At 40.1% G+C, this 23,267-nt stretch overlaps 1 protein-coding gene and 1 long non-coding RNA gene across 6 annotated transcripts in view; one reads left to right on the forward strand and one right to left on the reverse strand.

The window, feature by feature from the left end:
• The window catches only part of LOC149467752 (uncharacterized), a 36,868-nt gene extending 17,688 nt beyond the window's left edge, over window positions 1–19,180 (reverse strand). The window contains exons 1-4 of one of the 5 annotated variants that reach the window (XM_089671231.1): window positions 18,880–19,180; window positions 9,755–9,820; window positions 7,219–7,293; window positions 4,051–4,122 (exon numbers count right to left, since the gene is read on the reverse strand). In XM_089671231.1, coding sequence (XP_089527357.1) covers window positions 4,051–4,122; window positions 7,219–7,293; window positions 9,755–9,820; window positions 18,880–18,994 — 328 coding nt within the window. In that variant the 5' untranslated portion in view covers window positions 18,995–19,180. Of the gene's footprint in view, window positions 1–4,050; window positions 4,123–7,218; window positions 7,294–9,754; window positions 9,840–17,679; window positions 17,699–18,879 lie in introns of those variants that run through there. The other 4 variants (XM_089671234.1, XM_089671235.1, XM_089671233.1 and 1 more) reach the window with 4 other exon arrangements.
• The window catches only part of LOC149467753 (uncharacterized), a 52,250-nt gene continuing 46,709 nt past the window's right edge, over window positions 17,727–23,267 (forward strand). The window contains exon 1 of the long non-coding RNA XR_016311852.1: window positions 17,727–18,023. This is a non-coding gene — a long non-coding RNA (uncharacterized LOC149467753). The remainder of the gene's footprint in view (window positions 18,024–23,267) is intronic.

Consider the following 23,267-nt stretch of genomic DNA (forward strand, 5'->3'; position numbering starts at 1 on the left):
TTTGATGTGTTTTAGCAGTGTATGATAACCTGCGGGGTGGTATCCCTTTTGTCAATTGAGAGGATCTTCTGATTTCTTGTTGTTCAGTGGATTCTATTGGATCGTTGATTGTAAGTTCCACTTCTTGTTCTGGCTCTTGTCCTGCTTCGCATAAATCAGTGTCTCTTGCCGATTCAGTGTGTAAATCCTCTCCACATTTTTCAAGAATTGTATTATCTGGTGCTTCACTTTCATCAAAATAAACACTGCGGCTTACTGAGACCTTGTTGGTCTTTGGACAAAGGATTCTGTATCCCTTACTCTGCTCACTGTAGCCGACCAGAATGCCTTCTATAGCTTTGTTCTCCAACTTGGAGCGTTTCTGACTTGGAATGTGGGCATATGCTTTACAGCCGAACACTCTGATATGTCCTATGTTGGGTTTTGATCCATTCCACATTTCATATGGTGTACTCTCAATAGCTTTTGATGGGAGCCTGTTTTGTAGGTATGTTGCAGTCATTATTGCTTCTCCCCAGTATTTGTTAGGTAAGCCAGCGTCCGTAATCATACATCTTGTCATTTCTACAAGAGTGCGATTCTTTCTTTCCGCTACACCGTTTTGCTCAGGAGTGTATGGTACGGTTGTTTGGTGTATAATACCTTGTTTCTTTAGGTATGATTCCATCTCTTTATTCATATATTCCCCTCCATTGTCAGTGCGTATTATTCCAGGTTTCCTTTGAAACTTGTTGCTTGTCATAGCTACAAACTCTTGAAGTTTTTCTAATGTCTCACTTTTGTGCTTCATTAGATACGTTATTGTGTACCGGGAATAATCATCGATTAAAGTCAGTAAATATCTGTTCCCACCAGGTGTGATGGTTTTCATTGGTCCGCACACATCACTGTGTATCAGTTCCATGGGTTTAATGGTTTTACTCTGACTGGTCTGTGGAAGAGAGGTTCGGGTGGCCTTTGCTTTGATGCAACACGTGCACTTGCTGAGTGTGTGGCAAGGCAATATTTTCATGTCTTCTGATAGACCTCTCTTTGCAAAGTCCCTTATAGCTTCTGGGTTTCGATGCCCCAGTCTTCTATGCCACAGGTGGATGCACTTGTCATGTGGGTTATGAGTTGCCGCATTAGCCTTCTCACTTTCAGTGACGAGTTTGTACACATGTTCATTTAATCTTCCTCTTGCTAGAATTTGCTTTCCATTTTGAATTGTGCATTCATTACCTCTGAACTGGACAGTGAGTCCATTGCTTGCAAGGGTTTTAACTGATAGGAGGCTTCCTTCTAGGCTTGGAACATATAGAACATTCTTTACAAGGATGCTCTGCTTGCCCCCTGATGGCGTTTTGCAGTTCAGAAATTCCTGACCATTACCCTCTGCTGTAATACTTTTCCCATTTGCTAGGAAGACTTTATCTTTTACACTAAAATCAATTTCTGTGAAGAATGTCTCGTCACTTGTCATGTGACTTGTTGCCCCTGAATCAATGTACTATCCATGTGAGGTACTATTCTGAGTCGCTTTAAAAGTACCACTCCATGATGCACTTTCATTTTCTTTCATGACTGCTTTAGCTCTTTCTCTTGTGGGTAGCTCCCGCTTTCGCTGCTCAGCTTTCCAGATTGAACAGTTCTTTTTCAGGTGACCGGCCTTTTTGCAGCAAAAACATACCCTGGTTTCTTTGCTTTGTCTTATGCCTTCATGCACCTTCAGAGCTGCCTCTGGTCTCTCGTTCTCTTCATTATGCAAATTTTCCTTTCTTCTGCTGTATTCATCAATTAATTTTCCCTTAACATATTCTAGTGTCAGTTCAGTTTCCGGTCTAGTTTCTAGAGCATTTATAAGGGCACTGTATGATTCTGGAAGGCTGCACAGAAGTAGCGCCACAACATGGTTGCCTTTTATTTCTTCACCTATTGCACCCAGCTGGTCCACAATTTCTAGCATAGCATTTACATGTTCACCCATTTCCTGCCCTTTTTCCAGCCTCATCTTATACAGTTTGCGCAGCAGATATAGTTTACTGTTTAGGTTTGCACGTTCATGCAGCTTTTGTAACGCAGTCCACATACCTTTAGCTGTGTTTTCTTTCCTTATATGAATGAGTTGATCGTCCTCCACTAACAGGCTTATGACTGCTTTTGCTTGCCTGTTTTTTTTGTCCCATTCTTCCCGGTTGTCATTGGGTCTGTGTGTATCTAGTACCTGCCACAAGTCATCTTTGGATAACAGCATTTCAAGCTTAAACTTCCATAGCTGGTAGTTGGTATTGTTGAGCTTTGCTATTGTAAACTTCATATCTGTAGCACTTGCCATCTTTCAGTGAATTGGATTGTAAATGCAGCACTTACTTGCTTGTAGTTTTCCTTTTTCCAGTGTCTGGAGCTGGGCCCATAACCTGTTGGTTATGTGTTAGAGAAGACACTGGTAGTGATAGCAGAATTCAGGCTTTACTTGTGTGGCTTAAGTTACAAACATACAGAGCACATTGCAGCAGACATATTACAGACTCATTACTTCCTGAAGAGATGATAGAGAAGAGGAAAGAAGCAGCAAGTTTTACACATACACAACTAGTAACCTTTAGCGTACAGAGCCATCTACTGGTCAAGTGATATTACCATACAACACTATATAGTTTATTATAGTACATGCTGTTGCATTCCCAACACAGCCAGCATTGACTTGTAGCAACACAGCTTGTCCTGAACACTCACAAGTCCTCAAAGGGCTAAGCTAATTTATTTTCAAGCTCTTGCTTCTTGTTTTTAGAGGCTCTTTGGTGTCTGGCAAGATACCAAAAGACTAAGGCCAATGTAGCATGCTTATATTTTAAAAGAGATTAAGGTCTTTAACCCTGTAACTATATACCAGTAAACCTTCTATTATAGGAAAGAGGGATATTTAACAAACCACATACAAAAATATATGTAATAAAAAATAGTATCACCATTTGACAGCCAGAATGGATTTATGAAAGACAGATGTCAAACAAATTTACCCTCCCTTTAGAAAGAACTGAGTAGAAAGTTGGACTATATTCTCTGTGGATGTGGTATATTTGGATTTTGCTGAAGCGTTTGACCTGGTGCCTGACACCTGATATGTATACTGAGGTCTACTGATAAAAGAAAAAAATATTTGAGTGCATAGAAAGCTGGCATCCACTTTCTTCCTTTATATTTCTTTGTTTCTTGCCCAAGCGAGAATGATGTATTTGTTTCCTGCAGTCTACTGGGATATCCACATCGTGCATCCCAGGAGGCCATGGAGTACCCAACAGCACATGTGCTGCACCACATCTTGGGGGGCACCTGTCTCTCCATTGTTTTTACAACTTGCCTCTTGATGACATGCTGTGGAACTCAGAAGAGACAGTTGACTTCCCTGATAATGCCAGAAGAAAATGGCGACAAGGGACAGGGTGTGCTGCATCAGAGAAGCTGATCCCTAGAGAACACCCCTAGGTTGCTGAGTGCGCAAATATGTTTATTGCTCACAACTCAGTTATAGAAGTGGGGGTTAGTTCTTCTTTAAGACCACTTACAATAGTGACTGATGAGTATAGTCCTATCTGGCAAATTACAGGCATTCCAGATGGTTAGTCCAGAGTTAGCCTTTGCTGACTTGTGTCTATTTCAACACTAATTAATTATAGAGTCACACCAGTGAGTGCTCGAGATGGAAAAACAGATGGTGCCGTTTTCAAAGTCCAAGTCTCCCAGAAGTCGCCAGCACATCAATACATTTTTTAATAAAAATAGCTCTTTATTTTAGTATAGTGCGGTCCACCATTTTTTTCCTTGGTGTTTTTCTGAATTAAACAAACTATTTTTGCTATAGAATTCATTGATGTACCAGCAACTTTTTAAAGACTTGTTTCCACAATTATACACTTTGGAAAATTCTCACTACACTGAAGATGGAGTTTCAGATTTGCAAAGATTAAAAAGTACAGAAAAAAAGACAGAAATCGACAATTTGTAAAAACTAGACAGTCTGATGATAACTGAATTTTTTTTGTAAATACTCATACTGAACATGCATCTTACCGTAAAAGTCTTTGGCGCTGGGCTGTGGCATCTGCTCCCAAGTGCTACCATTCCTGGTGGGAACAGGTACATCTGAAAGATATACACAACATGTTCTATCGCTCACTATCATTCCAGTCCTTCTGTGCTCTAAATTAGGAAGAGTTTATCATTCCTTGGCAGCTGTCCCAATGTAGTGGTGTACAGTACAGTTCTATGCGTAGCATAAGGATTCCCACAGCTTTGTGGAGATCAAAAATAAAAAGCTACCGTCTTGTATTTAAAAATGTTTGTCAATATAGATCCACCCACTAGTCTTTTAAAATATCTTTAAAAATTTGCAGGCCTTCTGGTAAGGATGCATCAGTACTGTGCAAAGAAACTATCAAGAAAACAGATAACCAATAAATCAAATTTTTGTTAAAAAAAAAACAAAAAACAAAAAAAACAACTGTATGAAGGTTTAAAAAATAGTTAACCTCCGGGCCTACAGCAAAATACATAGTTGAAATACATATAAGGGAGCTGTTTTATCTGCCAAGCAGTATTTCTAACCATCCACTCCTAAGATTTTCTCTGACAGTATGCTGACCTGACTTTACTCTTCTTTAGTTAAAGCTAAACCCAGGGATAGGGAAATATTGTCTAAATGCAAAAGTCAAATGTATTGTTACTTGAATCTTGGTGTGCTTTGTATATTTCTTCCAGATCTGTACAGTTATCCAGTGCAAAACTATGTCTTTGTGTAGCAGTTTTATGTAATAAAGACCAGTCAGTGTTGCTCTCTCTCCTTGAGCAGGGTGACTGGTCTGGTCTCCACCCCTTCCTGTAGTTTTTGTAGGCAGTCTGTAGTGGGTGGGGTCTACTGGATCCCTCCCACAGCTCTGCTGTCTGCACAGGCTATGTACGCCACAGGGATGATGTCATTACTATGTTACATGGTTATAGCTTAGTCTGCAAAGGCATTTGGAGCACATAAGATGGCTACAGAGGAATTTATTAAAATACATGTTTGTGTTCATTGAGTTCGATGTTAAATGAAAGTTTTTGTGTCCAGAGTTTAGGAGTTTAAGAAATAACGATGGATTAACTCACCCCTCAGCCTGTGCTGTGCTTGCAGAGTAAGGGAAAAGTAACAGTTTACTGGTTTATAATGTGAGTAAAATAGTCAAGGCTATCATAACAGTGAAATGTGACAATGTTTATCCAGTGATGAACACTTTTTTTTGTTTAAAAGGGGAAGTTTAAGGCTTGATTCACTCTATTGCAATTTCAGATTCAACAGAATTGCATGGGAATGGAAATCACATTACATTCAATGGTCTCCGTTCACACAGCGCAGCACAATTTTGGAAAAAGTTCCTATACTACTTTGGTGAGATTCTAGCATGATTCTGGCCCCATAGAATATGCAAACCATAACCACAACTTAGACTAAACAGGCTGAAATACTAACACTCAGTGGCTGAATGCCTTTTAGCTATGGGATCTCTGCCGAATTGAGGCTTTGTTATCTGTCAAACCCAGCTCTGATGAAGAAGGGATCACCCTTTGAAACGCGTTAGATTTTATCTCCCCTTTGGATGGAATTTGCATGTGACCTGTAACCCTGTGTGGACTATGGTTATTTAATGCTTGTTTTATTGCTACACTTGTGAGTATATTTCTTTAATAAAATTATTCATTGTTTACTGAGGTAATGCGCAAGGTTGGTGCGCTCTTTCTTTTATCCTCTTCTAATACTGTCCTGAACCTGATGTAAACCTCTTAAGTAATTTGTCCTCATAGTTTACAGCAGAAAGTACTTTGTTTAATTTCAGCCACTCACATCCCCCTGCTCCCCCCTAGAAGCAGTTGACTGGCACCCTTCCAGTCTTCTAACCTAAATGTAATCACAGACCTGGTGCTCTGGGAGTGGGGAGCAGATTAAGGCTGCTATCCATACCCATTTTGTGGGGACTGTCCTTATTTCAAGGAGTCTGTCCCTAGGAAACAGGTGTCTTAGGTATTGTCCACGGGAGCCTTGCAGTGTAAAGTAAACCTTACAGTATGCACTGAGCAAGTGTCAGTGCAAACTGGTGGTGCTGGAGCTGCCTACATGTGCGCAGCAACTGTTGAGTTGGTGTCTGAGCACTGCAAGGTTTACTCTACGTGTCCTGGGTACCATGGGATCCGTGGCGGGATACCCTCAATTGTCTTTCTGTTTGACTGTGACAGGATCCAAGACTTTTATGTGGGGAAAATCAGTGGGCTGCCACCAGCAAGCCAAAGGACAAGGTATATTATATTTTATATATACCGCTGCTGCACTTATTTCCCTGCAATCTGTGTGTTACTTTATCCTAACCTGATCTTTGATTTCTCTCTATTACTTACTACTGACCTCTGCTCTCTGTGGCACCTTCTCTTGACCTTGGCTCTCTGCTTTACCTACTCTTGACCTAATTTCTATTCTCTCTTACTCCTCTCTACTTACTCCTGACCGCTGCACTTTGCACATTACTTAATACTGACCACCCCACTCTGTACATTACATATTTCTGACCCCCATTAGCAAAAGCTCAGGATTTATTTCCCCATACCCCTTTTGGCCCCCTCCCACTGTTAGAGAAATTCGACCACATCCACTATTCACCATTGTGCCACACCTTTTCTCTGCTCATGGCGCAAAAGGCATTTTGTACTTATACTTTGACTGTCAGTTTCTTGTTTCAGATTTCTTTGAACAAATCAGGGCATGTTAAAATGGAGACTTTACTTTTTTTGGAGTGGCTACAAAAAGGGTTTGTTCAGTGCGGTGTCCCTGGATTTCAGTTTAAAAATCTAGTAATTTTAGAGTAGAGTGCTGAGACTGGACTTTACTACATCTCTTTGAAAAGTTTAATTCATGCTTGAAAAACACATTATACAGTATATGCATGTGCAGGAAAATACTGATTCACAGAAACATCTGCATTTAAACAAGTATGGGCACATACAGCCATTCATTTATATGGATGACTGTATGAGCATTGCGTATGGGAAACCACGGGAGTTTTATCGCTAGTGCATTTTTTAGCCTTTCACTATTCGTGTGCATGAGGCCTTATAGCAACAACTCCTAAAACAGCTGATTGCTTAATCTGTGATACTCATTTTTTTTATCATTGTTGTGAAAATGTCTTCAAAATGACACAAATATTCCTTTACCTTTTGGGGTTGGAGGTCTGTTGAATAGTTGGGGCCTGCTGTTTTTGGGATGAATTTCTACACGGACATGGCTTCCTGTTAAGAAAATTAGTATTTTAAATATATATTTATAATTGTACATTCGAAATAAATGTACATTAAGGTCTACATTACCTAAATAGGTGTTTAGATAAGCAGTCCTCAAACTATGACCTATGGGCCATGAAATGCCTACTGTTTACCATTTACCAGCTAGTAACAAGATGGGCCCCCACCTGTATGCAGAGTGCCACCCAGCAATGTACCTTTAATCAGAACTCACAGGCAGAGTGATTTTCTGACCAACAGTGCCTGCCTAGTTCCAGCTGTAAAATTATCCGGTTGGCAGAGGAGCAACACAGGATATGGAGCATTTATACAAGGGTAAGTGACCACTTAATTCTAAGAGGGATGTTCTAGTCCTACTGACACAAACAATAGGACACTATTCTTTCCACTGATCGCAACAGAGGAACACTTTTCTTTCTCCTACCGACCTCAGTGATGGAGTACTATTCTTCCTATCACTGACATTGATGAGATACTATTCCTTTCAATGATACCAGTGATGGAGCACCATTCCTCCCAAAAGTCACTGAGTAATATTCCTTTTACCACTGACAACAACAACAGAGCACTATTCCTCCTCCTACTGACTCCATCAATGGGGCATTATTTCTCCTCCTACTGACCCCAGTGATGCAGTATTATTCCTCATACCACAGACACCAGCAACGGGCACTAGTTCTTTCATTGAAACCATTGTGGGAGCACCATTTTTCCCAGTTATTCCAATGATGGAGCACTATTCCTCCTCTTGACCCCAAGAATGAATCACTATTCCTTCTTTTACTGACCTGATTTATGGAGTACTATTCCTCTTTTCACTGACACCAAGGATGGGACACTTTTTCTTCCACTGACACCAGTGATGGAGCAACATTCCTCCGACCTAACGATGGGACACTTTTCCTCCCACCTACACAAACAATGTGCCACTAACTACTCTTCCCACTTACAACAATGATGAGGCTTTATTCCTTTAACTGACACCATCAGTAGAGTACTATTTCTCCTCCTGACCACTAGAACTTTTGCCGTGACCACTGTATCTGGGACTTTTTTTTTATACTTAATGACCCCCAACCCTAGCATTTTTTTTTTTACCTCCACTGATGCTGGGCCATTTTTTTTCTTTTACTGACCACTGATGTTGGGGAATTTTTTAATCATATTGGTCACAGTCTGACCCTCCAACCATCTGATGAACATTGAACTGTCCCTTTGGTTGAAAAATTTGAGAACACTTGAATTGGAATTTAATAAATTATTCAACAATTGCAATACTTGGTATCTTACTAGCCCTCACTCACCTATGAGAGCATATGCCATAACTAAGACCTGCAGAGCTGGTTCTTATGCTTAAAGAGGATCTGAAGTCAAAATAAGATACTTCTGATACTGATATCATGATTACTGTGTTTTTTTAAAGTCATACAATTCGTTACTGTAGGAACTGCAGCTCCAAGATCCCGCAGTGACTGTTCAAACTCTCTGCTGTCTTTTAATATATCAGTTACCAGTACAATAATCAAGGCATCATTTTCTACATCTAAATGCATCCATTTTCTGTAGAATGTGGATTATGATGTGATATTTGTATTAAAAATATAAACCCACTACCATCTAGAATTAAGCCTTAATGGGTGAAACGCGTTACCTGGGCAATCTCTAGGTTGGGACCTGTCACTTTGGCTTTGTGGAATAAAGCTAAGCAAATTTTGATGTCATCAGCGTGTGGCTGTTTCTCTTCTGCGGTAAACTAACTCACCCATTTGTCTTAAAGTACACCAGTCATGAGGGAACTATGCTGATGTTGCCCTCTCCTTCTTCCCTATTACTGTGGCTAGTCATTTGAAGACACGTTCTGGACTATGAGCATACTGGAATTGTAATGTTTGCTTCCGCTGACAGCCTTCACAGGACCAATCTTGAATTTTGGGAATATTAGGAAGTGCATGCCCCCTTTCTCCTCTCATTATGTAACGAATGCTTGGTGCTGTTCACTACTTTAGAATAATTGTAGTACTATTTTAACTGAATTTGACACTTTTCTAAAATATTACATTGTTTGCCACATTCTAACTATGAATGGATGGTTAATAATTTGAAAATAACAGTGAATTTAGAATATTTATATATATTTCAACATGTAAATGCACAGCTTTATTTATAAGATGAGAGATGTTGCCCTTAGAATCTCAGTTCTTTTTCGCTTTTGAAAGACATAACCCAACTGATACTTTCTGGTACAATAATTTTTTTTGAAAATCGAAAAGAAGTGCAATGTGAGATTCACCTATGCAGGGTGCCTTGTACAGGCATGTGTAAGTGAAAATCGTTTCCAAAAGGTACTTTCAAGCAACTGTTTCAATGTTGATTCAGTTTTATTGCCTCTGATTTTATAAATCAGGCCACAGTTTCAAACAGGAGAACAAGCTCAGCAAGCATGTCTTACCCTGGCTCTCATAGCTACTGATGATGTGTCTTCTGGACGGTGGCTTCGGCAGAGATGGTGTCACAGCTAGAAGGAATGGCAATGACTTATCACCAAATAGAACAGAAACAAGAAAACATCATACATCAGTGTGTTGGGCAAAGTCAGTGGGGTAAAGAATCGGTTGTATCATTGCAGGTTGGAATTACTATTAAAAGTTCAACTGTAATGTTGTATTACTATTGACCAGTTAATAATGATAATAATAACACGAATTATAAAATACACAGTATAAATAAGACCATGATGACCTTTCATTTAGGACACATTTGCATCCATAAATAAATGGTGTCTTATGACCTCTATGTTGCCAAAATATTGCGTTCTGAATCTAAAAAGGGATTAATCAGACCTGTGATTTGGACACTTGCACTGTACATAATATCCTTGTTAATCATCACCGCACTCTAGTAAGAGTGGTATTTAATGAAACTAAGCTGAACTATTTATTCATTACAGATTGAATCGTTTTCTGTACAGAGAATTCTTTAATTAATTCTATTGCCTTTTCACTTTAGTGGAGATGGAAAGTGGACCTAATTATAATTCTTCATGTAAAAATGGAGTTGTTAAGAACTGAAATTAAATGACACTATTTCAAATTCATATAGAATTAAATGTAGTAGTGTAAGGGCTCATGTACACTGCAGCTGATAAACTCACGTTTAGGAGCTGTTCAGCATTTTTTTCAGCAGCCCCTGAACTCTCCCTAATGTTTTCCTATGTGTCCATGTACACATCTTCGTTTACAGGCATTTGAGTTTACAGTCTTTTTTTTTAAAGCAGAAAACTTGCGTTCAGCAGTCGATTTTGGCAGCGTTTCAAACGCAAAATGCTTATAAACACAGCTAAACGCGTCAAATCGCGTTTATAAGCATTTGCATTTGAAACTTTTTTTTAACTCTTCCAGTTCCTGATGCTATCAAGAGCCTTTTTTCATCATGCAAAATGCATGCAAAGCTTTTTCAAGGTACTCAAATGGATAAAACACTGAACACAGGATGTTCCTACCAAGCTTGTCACACATTGTAATGACCAATTCACACCTCAGACCTCTCCCACCCTTGGAAACAAAAGATATGTTAATGACCTTTCACACCTCAAATTCCTCATGAAGACCCCCTGCCAGATGGCCTTAATGACTCCCTCCACCAGACACCTTTCCCACCCTTGGAAACTAAAGAAATGTTGGACAACTCACACCTAAGCTAATCTCAACACATACTGCTGTCTCTGCTTCTACTCTCTGTATTTCTCTGAAACAGTCTGAAATACTTAATAATTTACCACTTTTCAGTGCATTCTGGTTATTTGGGAGGTTCTCCTGTGCTTATCTTTAAAAAAAACGCTTCTAAACGCAAATGCGCATAAACACATTATGTAAATGCGGCTAAACATATGTTTTTCAACCTACGTTTTACAGCAGTCAGTTTCCATCGTTCAGAAGTGTTCCATGTACATGGGGCCTAAAGCAAAAAAGCAGTTTAAAGACTTATTTTCATTTTTGTGCCTGTGAACAGGGGTAGAGGGCCTCTCCCCATGTCTCCATTGGACAGCATAATGTATGATGACCGAAAGATCTACCCTGGAGGTGGGTTCTTTGGGCTACGCTAGGCAATTTGGACAATATCACTCTCTCTGCACATGGGGTGCCTTTGCCGTGCCATGCTCATCAATGCCCCGGGACAAATAAGGGACCGCTTTCAGGAAAATTCAACCTTAAGGTGGTCTTTCAACTTTGAGATGCCCGTACACTGAGCGAATAAACTGGACTCCAGTTAACCCTCTGGTCCTGTGCCAATGCACATCTCTTCTGTAACTTCTGCATTTAGGAGAGACACACTAAGCCCATGACCACTCCATCTGTCCAGCGTTTTTCTGTCACCTCACTCCCAGTGACAGAATGGGCTCCTGCTGTGCTCCTACCTGGGACCTCATGCATGCACTTAGCTAACTCATCCTCTTCAGTGCCTAGTGGCCAGGCCGAGGACCTTTCTGGCCCTGGTCTGCTTCTGTTGCTATAGAAGACAGAGCACTCAGGGAGGAAACAACCCCCTCTCTGCTAGAGGACACCCTGCCTATCACCAGTACCATGCTTTACAACAGGCTGCTGTTATTGGTAATTAGACTTCTGTTACTCTTAGCAACTACCTTGCCTTAGCACCATGTTAACTCTTGCAGAGGCTGTCTTCATATCCCAAAGTGCTTTAACTAACCCAAGCTACAGTTCCAGAGAGCAAACTGTTTTTCCTAACTGAACCTACAACTCTGGCTGCCCCAGCATAGCTGTACAGGTAGGAGTCCATTCTTGGCAGAGTACATAGTATCAGAATCCAGATGCTGGTGTCATCAGCGGCAAGGCAGAGAACAAGCAAGCCCGAGCACACTGTGACCCTGGGATTTGGGCCCCTATCCCTTTTATGATGTCACAGAACCAGTGGTTCAAACCAAAAAAGCACACCAAGAAATCCCAGGAGCGGTGTCAAAAAGAATCAACCCCTTCTCTCCCACTAGGGTAGCCATACTACCTGACTACTGTAGGCAACCTCCCTACATAGCTAAACACTAATAGTGTTTTTAATCAACCCTATCAGGTTAAAGATACATGTAGATGAAAGGCTCTTCCTCCACCACACACACTGTGGTTCCATCTTCTGTCAATATAGGACATAACAGTGGCGTAGGGGTTGGAGGATGGAAACATGAAGAGAAGCATCTGGCACTTCCAGAAGTTTTGACTGTTGAGTAGTCTTGTGGAAGCTGCCTTTAGAGAAGTGTGCATAAAAGCTATTCTATTGTAGGGATATTTTGTATCCAGAAAACAGCAAACCACTGCTCACCCGAAACAACCAGCTGTCTGTGTGAGATGAAGTACAAAAGACTCTTGTCAGCCAATCTTCCATACAAACAGATATAGCTAGCACCTGCTTCTGAGACACAAGCAATGGCTTATTTAAACCAGGATAGCTATGATTAAGGCCCACATAGGGCTAAAACATATAAATGTGGAGGATATCATCTTGTATTTTATCCTGGTTTAAATAAAGCATCATATGTGTCTCAGAATCGAGTAAACGCTATATCTGTTTGTAGGCCTTCCTTTTTTTTAAACTGATAAGGGCTATTTAAAGAACATCTATCATTTCATTTTTTTTTTACTATTCTATCCACTATGAGACAGAGTACATGTAGTACTTTGTCCTATGTTGCTGGGTACTTACTAACCCTAGCTGTGAGGTCCGAACTGCATCCCCCCCCAGCCTCAGCTGATCCAACAACAGCTACTAAGGAGATGATTGCTTCATAAAGGCAGCTTGTGTGTGCTCTATGAACTTTCCCAAATGAGCAGCAGCATTAGGAATGAAGAAGCTGACATATCTGTCCTTCCTCTGCATTCAGGTGCTGCACCCTCCATAAGACTATCCGGCATTCAACACTTTTGAAAGTGTCAAATACCTGTTTCCATGTTTCCATCCTCTGACCCCTATGCCTGTAGTGACAGAGCAGCTCTATCTATACAGATGCATGTATAGTGGCAGCACAGTGGCTAAATAGTAAGCACTTCAGCCTGGCAGTACTAGGGTTGTTAGTTCAAATCCCAACCATGGCACCACCTACCTGCATGTTCTCCCTGTGCCTGCGTGGGTTTCCTCACACACTCCAAAGACATGCTGGTAGGTTAATTGGATCCTCTCTAAATTGGCCCTAATATGTGTATGTATGAATGTGAATTAGGGACCTTAGATTGTACACCCCTTGAGGGTTAGAGACTGATGTGAACATACAATATATATAAAAGCACTGTGTAAATTGACGGCACTATATAAGTACCTGTAATAAATAAATAATAACTGTATAGTTCAACTTACATGTAGTGAGGCTTATCCTTATGCAATACATGCATGGCCCATTTTGAATGGACTATCGATGCATGTCAATGGATGTTGCATCCCTTTCTTTCTTTCTTTTTTTTTTTTTAAAATAACACATCACAGCGCACAAATGATTTATCTCGTCACATGACCAGCCTTAACATATTTGAAAAAGATAAGATTTAAACAGAAAAAAAGCAAAACATACATGGGGTGAGAGTCTTCAGGGAAGGAGGAGGTCTAAGCCTAGAGTTAAGCTTTACCCTGATATATCAAATCTTTGTCTGCTGATGACCAGACTAGGCCTGGGCAGTGTTTACCTATATCCCTGGGTCTTCTGAATTATAAGGCATGCACCAGGCACAGCCACAGGAAATAATGGATGTGACTATCTCTATGTGCAGCTGAATGAAAACACGTAGGTCAGAAAAGGCAACAAAATCAAGTTCTAAGTTCTTTTTTATGTTTTTTTACATGAGCACACATTCACATAGTAAGGTTGAAAAAAAGACTCGTGTCTATCGAGTTCAACAAAAAGACAAAAATAAAAACACCTTGCATACTTTTAAACCTGCAGCTAATCTCTTAAAGCAACCTGTACCCAGACTATGTACACTAAACTATTTACATACTGAAAAAAGCAAGAAAACTTACTTTAAAAGAAGGCATCACTGACTTCTGTAGCTATAGACAATGTGGAGAAGTTTATCTTCAAAGTTTGCAGATGGTGCACAATATCTCATTGTTTTTATGAGAGCAGATCTTGGCAGCCTACCAGCCCTCTACTGTAAACACACAGCAGGTGTTTCTAAGCTGTTAGAAACAGATTTAGGGTTTGTTCACACTACCTGGTGTCAGATTTGAGAGGCAGGGCTTTGCATTCATACAACACAAGGCACTATTTACCTTTTTTCTTTATTTTTTCTTTTGTTAACCAAACTTTTATCTTAGAATGTAGAAATACTGCAAATTTCCACACAGCTATCTTGTGCCCTTGACCTCTGTGCTGTAATGTGAACAGGGCACATAGAGAATAAATGTTTGCTGTGTGCCCTTGCAGAGATGGGTGTTTGCTAGTGCAAAAACGTCGCTCTCCGCACAAGTGTAAATGACTCTAAAACCCAGAAACGTCAGAGGAATACCTTCACATTAACCACACTTACAGAATTCAAGGATGAATTATTTTTAAAAGAGAAGTATGGGATGGGTTTTTCCCCCCAGTTATACTCACTGTACCTAGGTGGATGCAGCATCGGTCCAATGCTGCATCTGTCCCCAGCCGCCTCTAAGTGTGAAAACTCAGCAATCACATGACCGCTGATTTCTGAGTTTTCAAAGCAGCTGTGAGCAGAGTCAATACTATCTGCTCTGCCCCCCCCCTCACACTCACTGGAGCCCTGGGCTGTGGAGGGGGAGGGAGCGGTTGGCTCAGGCTCTCAGTGGCTTGCTGACATGCTGAACCAGATGCTGCTCCAGACTCTGGGGTGGATCCCGACTTTAAAGTTGGGATCCTTCCTCAGCCTGGAGTGGCTGATTGACGTCAGCCGACAGCGACTTCACCTGAAAACGGGTCACAGGAGTGCAGAATGAACTGCACTCCTGTGATCCACAGGGGAAGTACAGCCAACAGAGCTTTGGCGGTACTTCTTCTTTAAGCTTGTTAGTTATTTGTTAAAATGTAATAAACAATTTAATATCCATAGTCTGGGTACAGGTGCACTTAAAGTGGTTCTATGATTTTTTTACTTTAATTGGGGGGGGGGGGTGGATCTTGGACACAGAAGGTTTTTTTACCTTCATGCATTCTCTACATTAAGGTACAAACCTTCTGTGTCCAAGATTCCCCCAGCCTTACATATACTTACCTGAGCCTGATCTCGATCCAGCGCTGCACATGAGAGCTGTGGTTCTCTCCACTCTCTCCCTCCTCACATGACTGATTGATACCATTGGCTCCTGTTGCTTTCAGTCAAATTCTATGATAATGAATCAGGGAGGCGGGGCTCAGTCCCGCTGTCTATGTATATGGACACAAGTGATCCTATAGGAAGCAGCTTCCTGAAGCTTACCTGAAGAGAGGTGGAGCCAAGAGCGCCAGTGGCGTACCCCAGAAGAGGAGGATCAGTGTTGCTCTGTGCAAAACTATTTCACAGAGCCGGTAAGTATGTCATGTTTGTTATTTAAAAAAAAAAAGGTTTACGATCACTTTAGGTGTAACTTCTACTTTATATAATAATATGCTTTTGGGATCCTCCATAATGATATGATAAAAATAAGTCCAACAACAAATATATAACATATCATGTACACTATGTTAGTTGCTTTTAACTTTGCATTTTGTGTATTTTATAAAACTTAATGACATCACTATCGTTCACTGCATCATGTCCCTATCAAGACACATTGGAAAACCTTCAGGGGGACTAGGTGATGGCACAGTGCTCAGGATTACACACATTTTTTACTGCAATCAACCAGCAATGAGTTTGAGATTATAGGCCAGGTAAAGTTCCACAGGAAGACAGAACTAACAGTTCCATTTGCAAATACAAATGATCATATACTGTATGGAGATCCACAATGCAGATGTTGTCCCTGAAGTCTGGGGCATGTCTTTAGTTCTTTAACAGTGTAATGTACCACAAGTAGATTTGATATTTTTAACTCCTATTTCAGGAAAAATTGCATTTTTTAATGATTTTACTAAATCAATATATAGACACACCAACACAATAACATTGCAGTAGTTCTTCCATTATAGAAAATTTTAGGCAAATTTTTTTTTCTCATTATGGCTAACTTGGTCATAGGTTAGAACCTCTTTCATCTGGTGTATGGGTCCCTATTGAAGAGATATCCCTCCATAACTTTACAGGAACAATAGGCAAGTCTGGGGGACACAGGGGAATATACAAACAGATATATAACATGTGCATAGGTTAAAACCTCTTCCATCTGGTGTATGGGTCCCTATAGAAGAGAGAAGCCTCCATAACGTTACAGGAACAATAGGCAAGTCTGGGGACACAGGGGAATATACAAACAGATATATAACATGTGCATAGGTTAGAACCTCTTCCATCTGGTGTATGGGTCCCTATTGAAGAGATATCCCTCCATAACTTTACAGGAACTATAGGCAAGTCTGTGGGACAAAGGGGAATATACAAACAGATATTTAACTTGTGCATAGGTTAGAACCTCTTCCATCTGGTGTATGGGTCCCTATTGAAGAGAGATCCCTCCATACGTTTACAGGAACAATAGGCAAGTCTGGGGGACACAGGGGAATATAAAACGGATATTTAACTCGTACATAGGTTAGAACCTCTTCCATCTGGTTTATGGGTCCCTATTGAAGAGATATCCCTCCATAACTTTACAGGAACAATAGACAAGTCTGGGGAACACAGGGGAATATACAAACAGATATTTAACTTGTGCATAGGTTAGAACCTCTTCCATCTGGTGTATGGGTCCCTATTGAAGAGAGATCCATCCATAACATTACAGGAACAATAGACAAGTCTGGGGGACACAGGGGAATATACAAACAGATATTTAATTCTATTCTACTGCATTAAGAAAGTGCTCATTTTGAACTCTATGTTGGAGAGGTTCCTCTTACTTCCTGTTCTGGTGACCACACAGGAAGTGACTGGGAATCTAACCAACAGAGACACATACGGGGAATACTTCTATATGCTATATACATGTTTACCATGAGTGCCAGTGCATACCCACCTACAGCTAATCATGTCTATGGGCAGCTGTGCACAACACCTGGACATTCTCAGGCACGAAAAAAAAAAACAGAATATTACTTTTTTCCCCCCTAATGTACCTGTGTGCATGAGGCAATAAAAACCTGAGGAATGTGGACTAACTTTTCACCAATTTATCAAAATTTAAAGTGTTACTAAACCCAGGACCCTGCATTCACTATATCTGGTTTCCCACAGTACACAGAACATGGACGTGCAATTATTTTAGTAACTATAAACTGCTAAATACCTTTTTCTCATCAGCAGTTACAGTAGTCTTGTGACTTCTATCAGTGTACAGCAGAGCACTGGTTAAAGCTTGTAGGAGTAGTTTTCATTCTGCTCTAGGAGGATGCAGGACCCCTGACCTCTGTCTGGACAGTGCTGACTGGCCCTGTGCTGATCACATGCACTCTCCCCCCAACAAAAACCTCTCTGGAAATACACACCAAACTGAACATGTGCAGAGTGACTCCACACGACATGTCTTATCAGACGATAAGAGGAGGGCACTGGGAGAAGGGAAAGATCAGAGAAGTCAGGATCAAACAACCTTTTTATACAATGCAGAGGATTAACCCCTTAAGTTCCACAGTGAGTATAACAAGCATGCTTTACTGCATATACAAACTGATTTTACCGTTGTGGGTTTAGTAACACTTTAAGAAAAAAAATTGATGGGAATGTAGCGCTTCCCCTAAATCAATTGCATTATTGTCTTGTTTTTGTTATTTTTCGCTACTTAATGATTATCTTCTTGCATGTGACTAGTTTGAACAAGACACACAATATGTTAAATACCATATATAATATTTACTGTGTCTCGTGATTACTATTGTTTTATTTTTGCCAACATCAAAGATGGCTTCTGCAGCACTGCTCAGTGTTGGAATAGTTTCTGCTCTGCAGCTGTCATGTTATTACGTGTTCCGCAGCAGCCTTTATTTAATAACAAAGCACTCACCCAAAATAACCAATCAAATGGCAGCTGTCCGCGGAGTGAAAGATTCATTCTGCTTCTTGTTAGTGCACATTGATCTTTGTCTAACAAATTAAATTTCCCTCCCTGGAGAATGTGGTATTGAATGTAGAACAAGAAAATCATGAATTTTGTAAATAAAGGTACACCCTTTCCCTTCAAGCCTGCATGTGTTTCGGAAACACTGACAATTTGTTTGTGTTGAATTGTGTGACTATATGTATAACTGGATGTACTATCCATGCAAACTCCTCAGCTGTAGTCAGACCCTCATGTGCAACCCATCTGTTTAGAAACAATGTACCTCAATAGTGTCACAGAATGATATTGATGACAAATGTTTGACTTCTGGAAAGTTTGACAGCTCTAGCTCACAATGTCAAAGTTTGCACAAAGGTGGAGTCACACTTAAAGGTCACGTTAGCGCTTTTCCACACACACCCACCCAGGCACACCATACTTGTTTTGTACCTGCTGTCTGTCGAGTGGCGTTCTCCTGCTTGTCCTCTGCCATCTGCTTGTCCTGTGACTGGACAATCAGCATCAGGTCTATGCGTAATGAGTTACAGTCCTGCCTAATCTCCATAGCTGATAGCAAACACTGTACCGTCAGATGAGCTGCTGCAGTGCCTCGGCGAACTCTGTGCTGGACAACTTGCAACAAACCCCAGCTTTTACTTCCCAATCCCCTCTCCTACCCCCTCCCTGCACAAGAAATGCTAACAAATTCTGGCTGCAGAGTCCAGCTTTCCATTAGCACCCTGGAGAAAGGGGACCCTGAGGACTCTGTACTGAGTTACTCTGATAACTGAGACCCCCTGCGGATGGGGTTTCCTCTCGTTTTCCTGGGACATGGTTTAGCAGCAGTTTGCACACCTGTTCTGCATTATGTGCCAGCCTTTTCTGGCTCAGTAGGAGCATGTTAAAGAGAACCCTTAGGAAATCTGCCAAGTTTAAACCTGATTTTACATCTACGTTCCTGCCTCTTACAGCTCTTGTGGGCTAAATTAACTCAGGTTTTTGTGCACAGTTTACTAAATAAAATATGACTACATGACAATAAATCCTTGTTCGTACCTCTGTATTGGAGGGGTTGAACAGTTCTGCAAATACCAAGCCTCCAACAAACACCTTTCATTATCCTCCTGGAACAAAGTGCCAAAAGCAACGTTTGGGGGTTGGGGACAAGAGTTTAAGGTTCTGTTAATCCCATCGCACAATCTCCATCAATTGTTTGGAGTCTGAGTATAAAGGTGGCTGGTTGTCACAACAGCTAAGAAAAATTCTAACATCTTAAGAAGTAGGAAATGTAGAGGTGGTGCTGTCCACCATTAACTTATTGACAATTAAAGAGACTTTTCTTGCTTTTTGCTCAGGCCTTAAAGCTGAACTAAAGTGTATCTGAGCACCACAAACTGAAAATGATATTTATTGATGGCGGTGTTGGAGGATAAGCATGTTAAGTTTCTCTCCGTTTGGCAACCGTGGGTGGATTACCATCTGGTTTCTCGTTTTACCATGAAACTCTCTAATGTGTTGGGTTTTGCCTCTTCAATCCCCCAATTTGGGGATCGTGTCTCCTGACTCTCCCCCCCTGGCGAACTTCTTTTCTTTGCTGGCCTGTCTCTTTCTTCTCTCTGTTCTTTTCCTTCTTTTTTGTTTTTCTGTTTTCTAAGGATTGGGGGGGGGGGGGGTTCTGGGTTTTTTTGACCCCTTGGGCCTCTCTGGATCTACTTGACTCTTTTTTCCTCTCTCTTTTTTCATAGGGTTTGCTCATATTAGACCAATTGTCTATCATTTGCTATTTTTATCTAACGAATCTATGATTCTTAGGGACAATATTGCCTCAAGAGGGCGATGCTCTCTTTGTGTTTTTTTTGCTGCCTTTCTTGAATGTAGCTTTTACGTATATTTCTGAATGTGATTGTGGTGATTCTGGGCTTCGCAGCCCTCTGTCTTACACAGTGTTATCTAGACCCGACGTTGATCTTATATGGGTAGTTCTGTGTTTTTTTATGAGGTTTCCCTATCCTCTATTGTTTGTTGTTGCTTTGTATCATACCATTTGTCATGGTTTGTATGTTTCTTTCAACATGCTTAATAAAATCTTTGGTAAAAGAAAACTGTATTTATTTTTAATATTCACAGGAAACTCACCCATCCATCCATGCCTCCATGCTTTATCTTGTTGAGAATAAACTTTGAAAAACACTTCTCTAGCATTTCTAGCAATCCATCTTGAGTAAGGATGAATTATGTAGCATTTACTTCCTGGAATTCATCTGCCCTTAGTATTGCAAATGCTACTTGCCAATGACCAAAGGATTCCAAGGAGCCCTTCCATCTAAGCCATATAATAGGCCAATGTTCTACCACTGCTCAGTATATTTTTAGCCACCTACTCACAAATGGTCTTAATAGTCTTTTATGTTTGTCATTTTCTTTATTTATCAAAAATAAATCATCAAGGTACAAAAGAATAATTACAGAGACATACAAGACAAGTAGCCAAACATTCATATAGTGAAGTATAACCAGTAAGCTTTAGTACGGCATACGGCTAAGAAATAAAATCAGAAGGTAAAACTTAGAGGTAGGAATAATATTATACAATTTAATTGACAGCAGATACCAAAGTTTTATAGAAGAGAGCAATACCAAGGATGGCTAGGATCAAATTGAGAAGTACAATATAGAGAGGTATAAGACTGGAAGCAGGCAGTGAATTCCATGTGGTGCAGAGGGGTTGGGTAAGCCACTGAAGCCAGTAATGATAATAATCAGGATAGGAATTATTTGTAATTGCAAATATGCATTTATATGTGCATTGGAGAATAAGGTTACTTATAATTTCCTGGTGGAGAAGGAGAGCTCCAACTTAGAGCTATGTGGGATTTAGTCGTAAGTAGGATATGTAGGATTTTTGATCTAAAGTGAGCATGAAAGTCACTATTGATGAGATGTAGAAGTTCTAAAGAGGAAGGAACATAGCTGTTATTGGTGTTTGAAATTAATCTAAATACCTGGTGCCAAAAGGACTTATTAGATCTGCAATGCTAAAAGATATGACTTAAAGAACCAATAGAACAGCACACTCTCCAGCATAGAGGTGAGTTTGGAGTGTTTGTATTGAGTCAGGTACCACATATGTAGAATTTTTTGTATATTTGTATATATGGTCAAAGTGGTTAGCACATCAGGTAACTTTATATGTAGAGTGCTTAAAGCCATATACAGTCAGTGTATGTTCAACCAAGTTCTTGATCCCTTGGTTGGATAGTCTCTAGCTTAGAGAAGTGTGTTTTGTCAAGCCTAGTAAACATGATCAGAAAATCGTACAAAAAAATACTGCTTTCGAAGTGACCATATTATAATCTGATCTTTAGTACACAGCTTTCGACCGAAATTATTTGAATGGAGAAGCACAAAAATGTTTCTCATATGATATCAGATCATACTATTTTTGCTTAGTCAGCACAGTTTTCATCAGAAAATACAATACAAATACATGGCAATACATAACATCACTTCCAAATTTTAATTCTGTCGTTCAAGAATTCTCGGAACTTTAGTGACCTCTTCACTTTCAATATGAGACTAGCAGGCTAAAAAAATTCAGACGATCATTCATCCGATGTTCTCATCGTGTGTATGAGGCTTAACCTAACTTATTGTAAAAAAGGGATACAGTAGCAAGAAAAAACCCTTGGTAGTTTTCTGCAGTAATTTGCCATAAAATGTGATCTAATCATCATCTAGGTGACAATAATAGAGAAAAACAATGTGTTTAGGCTGATAACACAAACATTTCAAATTGTGTTCAATAAAGACACAAGAAATTAGAATCAGTTTAAGCATGTTATGTGTGTCTATTGTTGTGACTTAGATGAGAATCAGATAACATTTTATGGCAAATTACTGCAGAAAACCATTTAATTCCAAGGGGTTCACATACTTTTACTACATCAGTCTGGTAGGATGCAGAAGGTTGATGTTGCTGGAAGAGGTGCTTGATTTGGAAACAGGTGTAGATTCCAAATTCTGCCCGCAAGGTGTCAAATGATATATGGTAGAGTTTGAGGTCCAATCAGGTATGGTATGTATGCTCAGAGACTCCATTTTTTTGTTGTATTAATTGAGGAGTGAATACTAATGGAGAGCCTATGGGGATGCCAATAGTTTGTTTAGACATAGTAGTGATTGAATTAACTTTATAGAGAGCAAGTGCTGTAAGTGTGACTTGGACTGTGGGGTAAGGAGAAGTAAAGGATTTGTGGCCTGCCAGCATAGCTAGTAACAGAGAGTGGAGGTGTGTTGTTGGAGCAAGAAAGTTTTCCACCATGTATGAGTTTGGTCTAGTATAGCAGACACTAATCGGCCACTACTGTCTTATGTTTCATCAAAATGAGACATCTATGTTTTTTACCAGCCCAAATGTAGTTGCCCATGATGAACTTCATTTTGGAGAAGAACGAGGAAAGGCCAGTAATTGGGATGGGTCTAAATATATAGTGGATTTTAGGAAGGACCATCACCTTAAAAGTGTCAATTTTGACCATGATCAATAATTCAAATTTGGAAAGAGTCTCCAACTCTTGGGGGAGAGACATTAGTAGCTTTTTATGGTTGAGAGGAAATAGAAATTTAGTAGAATGGGAGATATGTGTGCTCAAATATTTGATTGAGGAGGACTATTAATGGTCTTTTAAAAAGGTCTTCAATTCCACTGTAAGAAAAAACAAAAAAAGACTATTCTGCTTGATTTCTGTGCAGTTTTTTGACATGTGAGACAATGATGTCAAGCACTACTGTCTCTTTCTTCTTGTGCAAGTGTTGAGACTGAAATGTATGTGGTCTTG

The sequence above is a fragment of the Staurois parvus genome, unplaced genomic scaffold (assembly GCF_062004578.1).
Source record: "Staurois parvus isolate SC_StPar_1 unplaced genomic scaffold, SC_StPar_1.0 ptg000102l, whole genome shotgun sequence".
Classification (NCBI taxonomy): Eukaryota; Metazoa; Chordata; class Amphibia; order Anura; family Ranidae; genus Staurois; species Staurois parvus.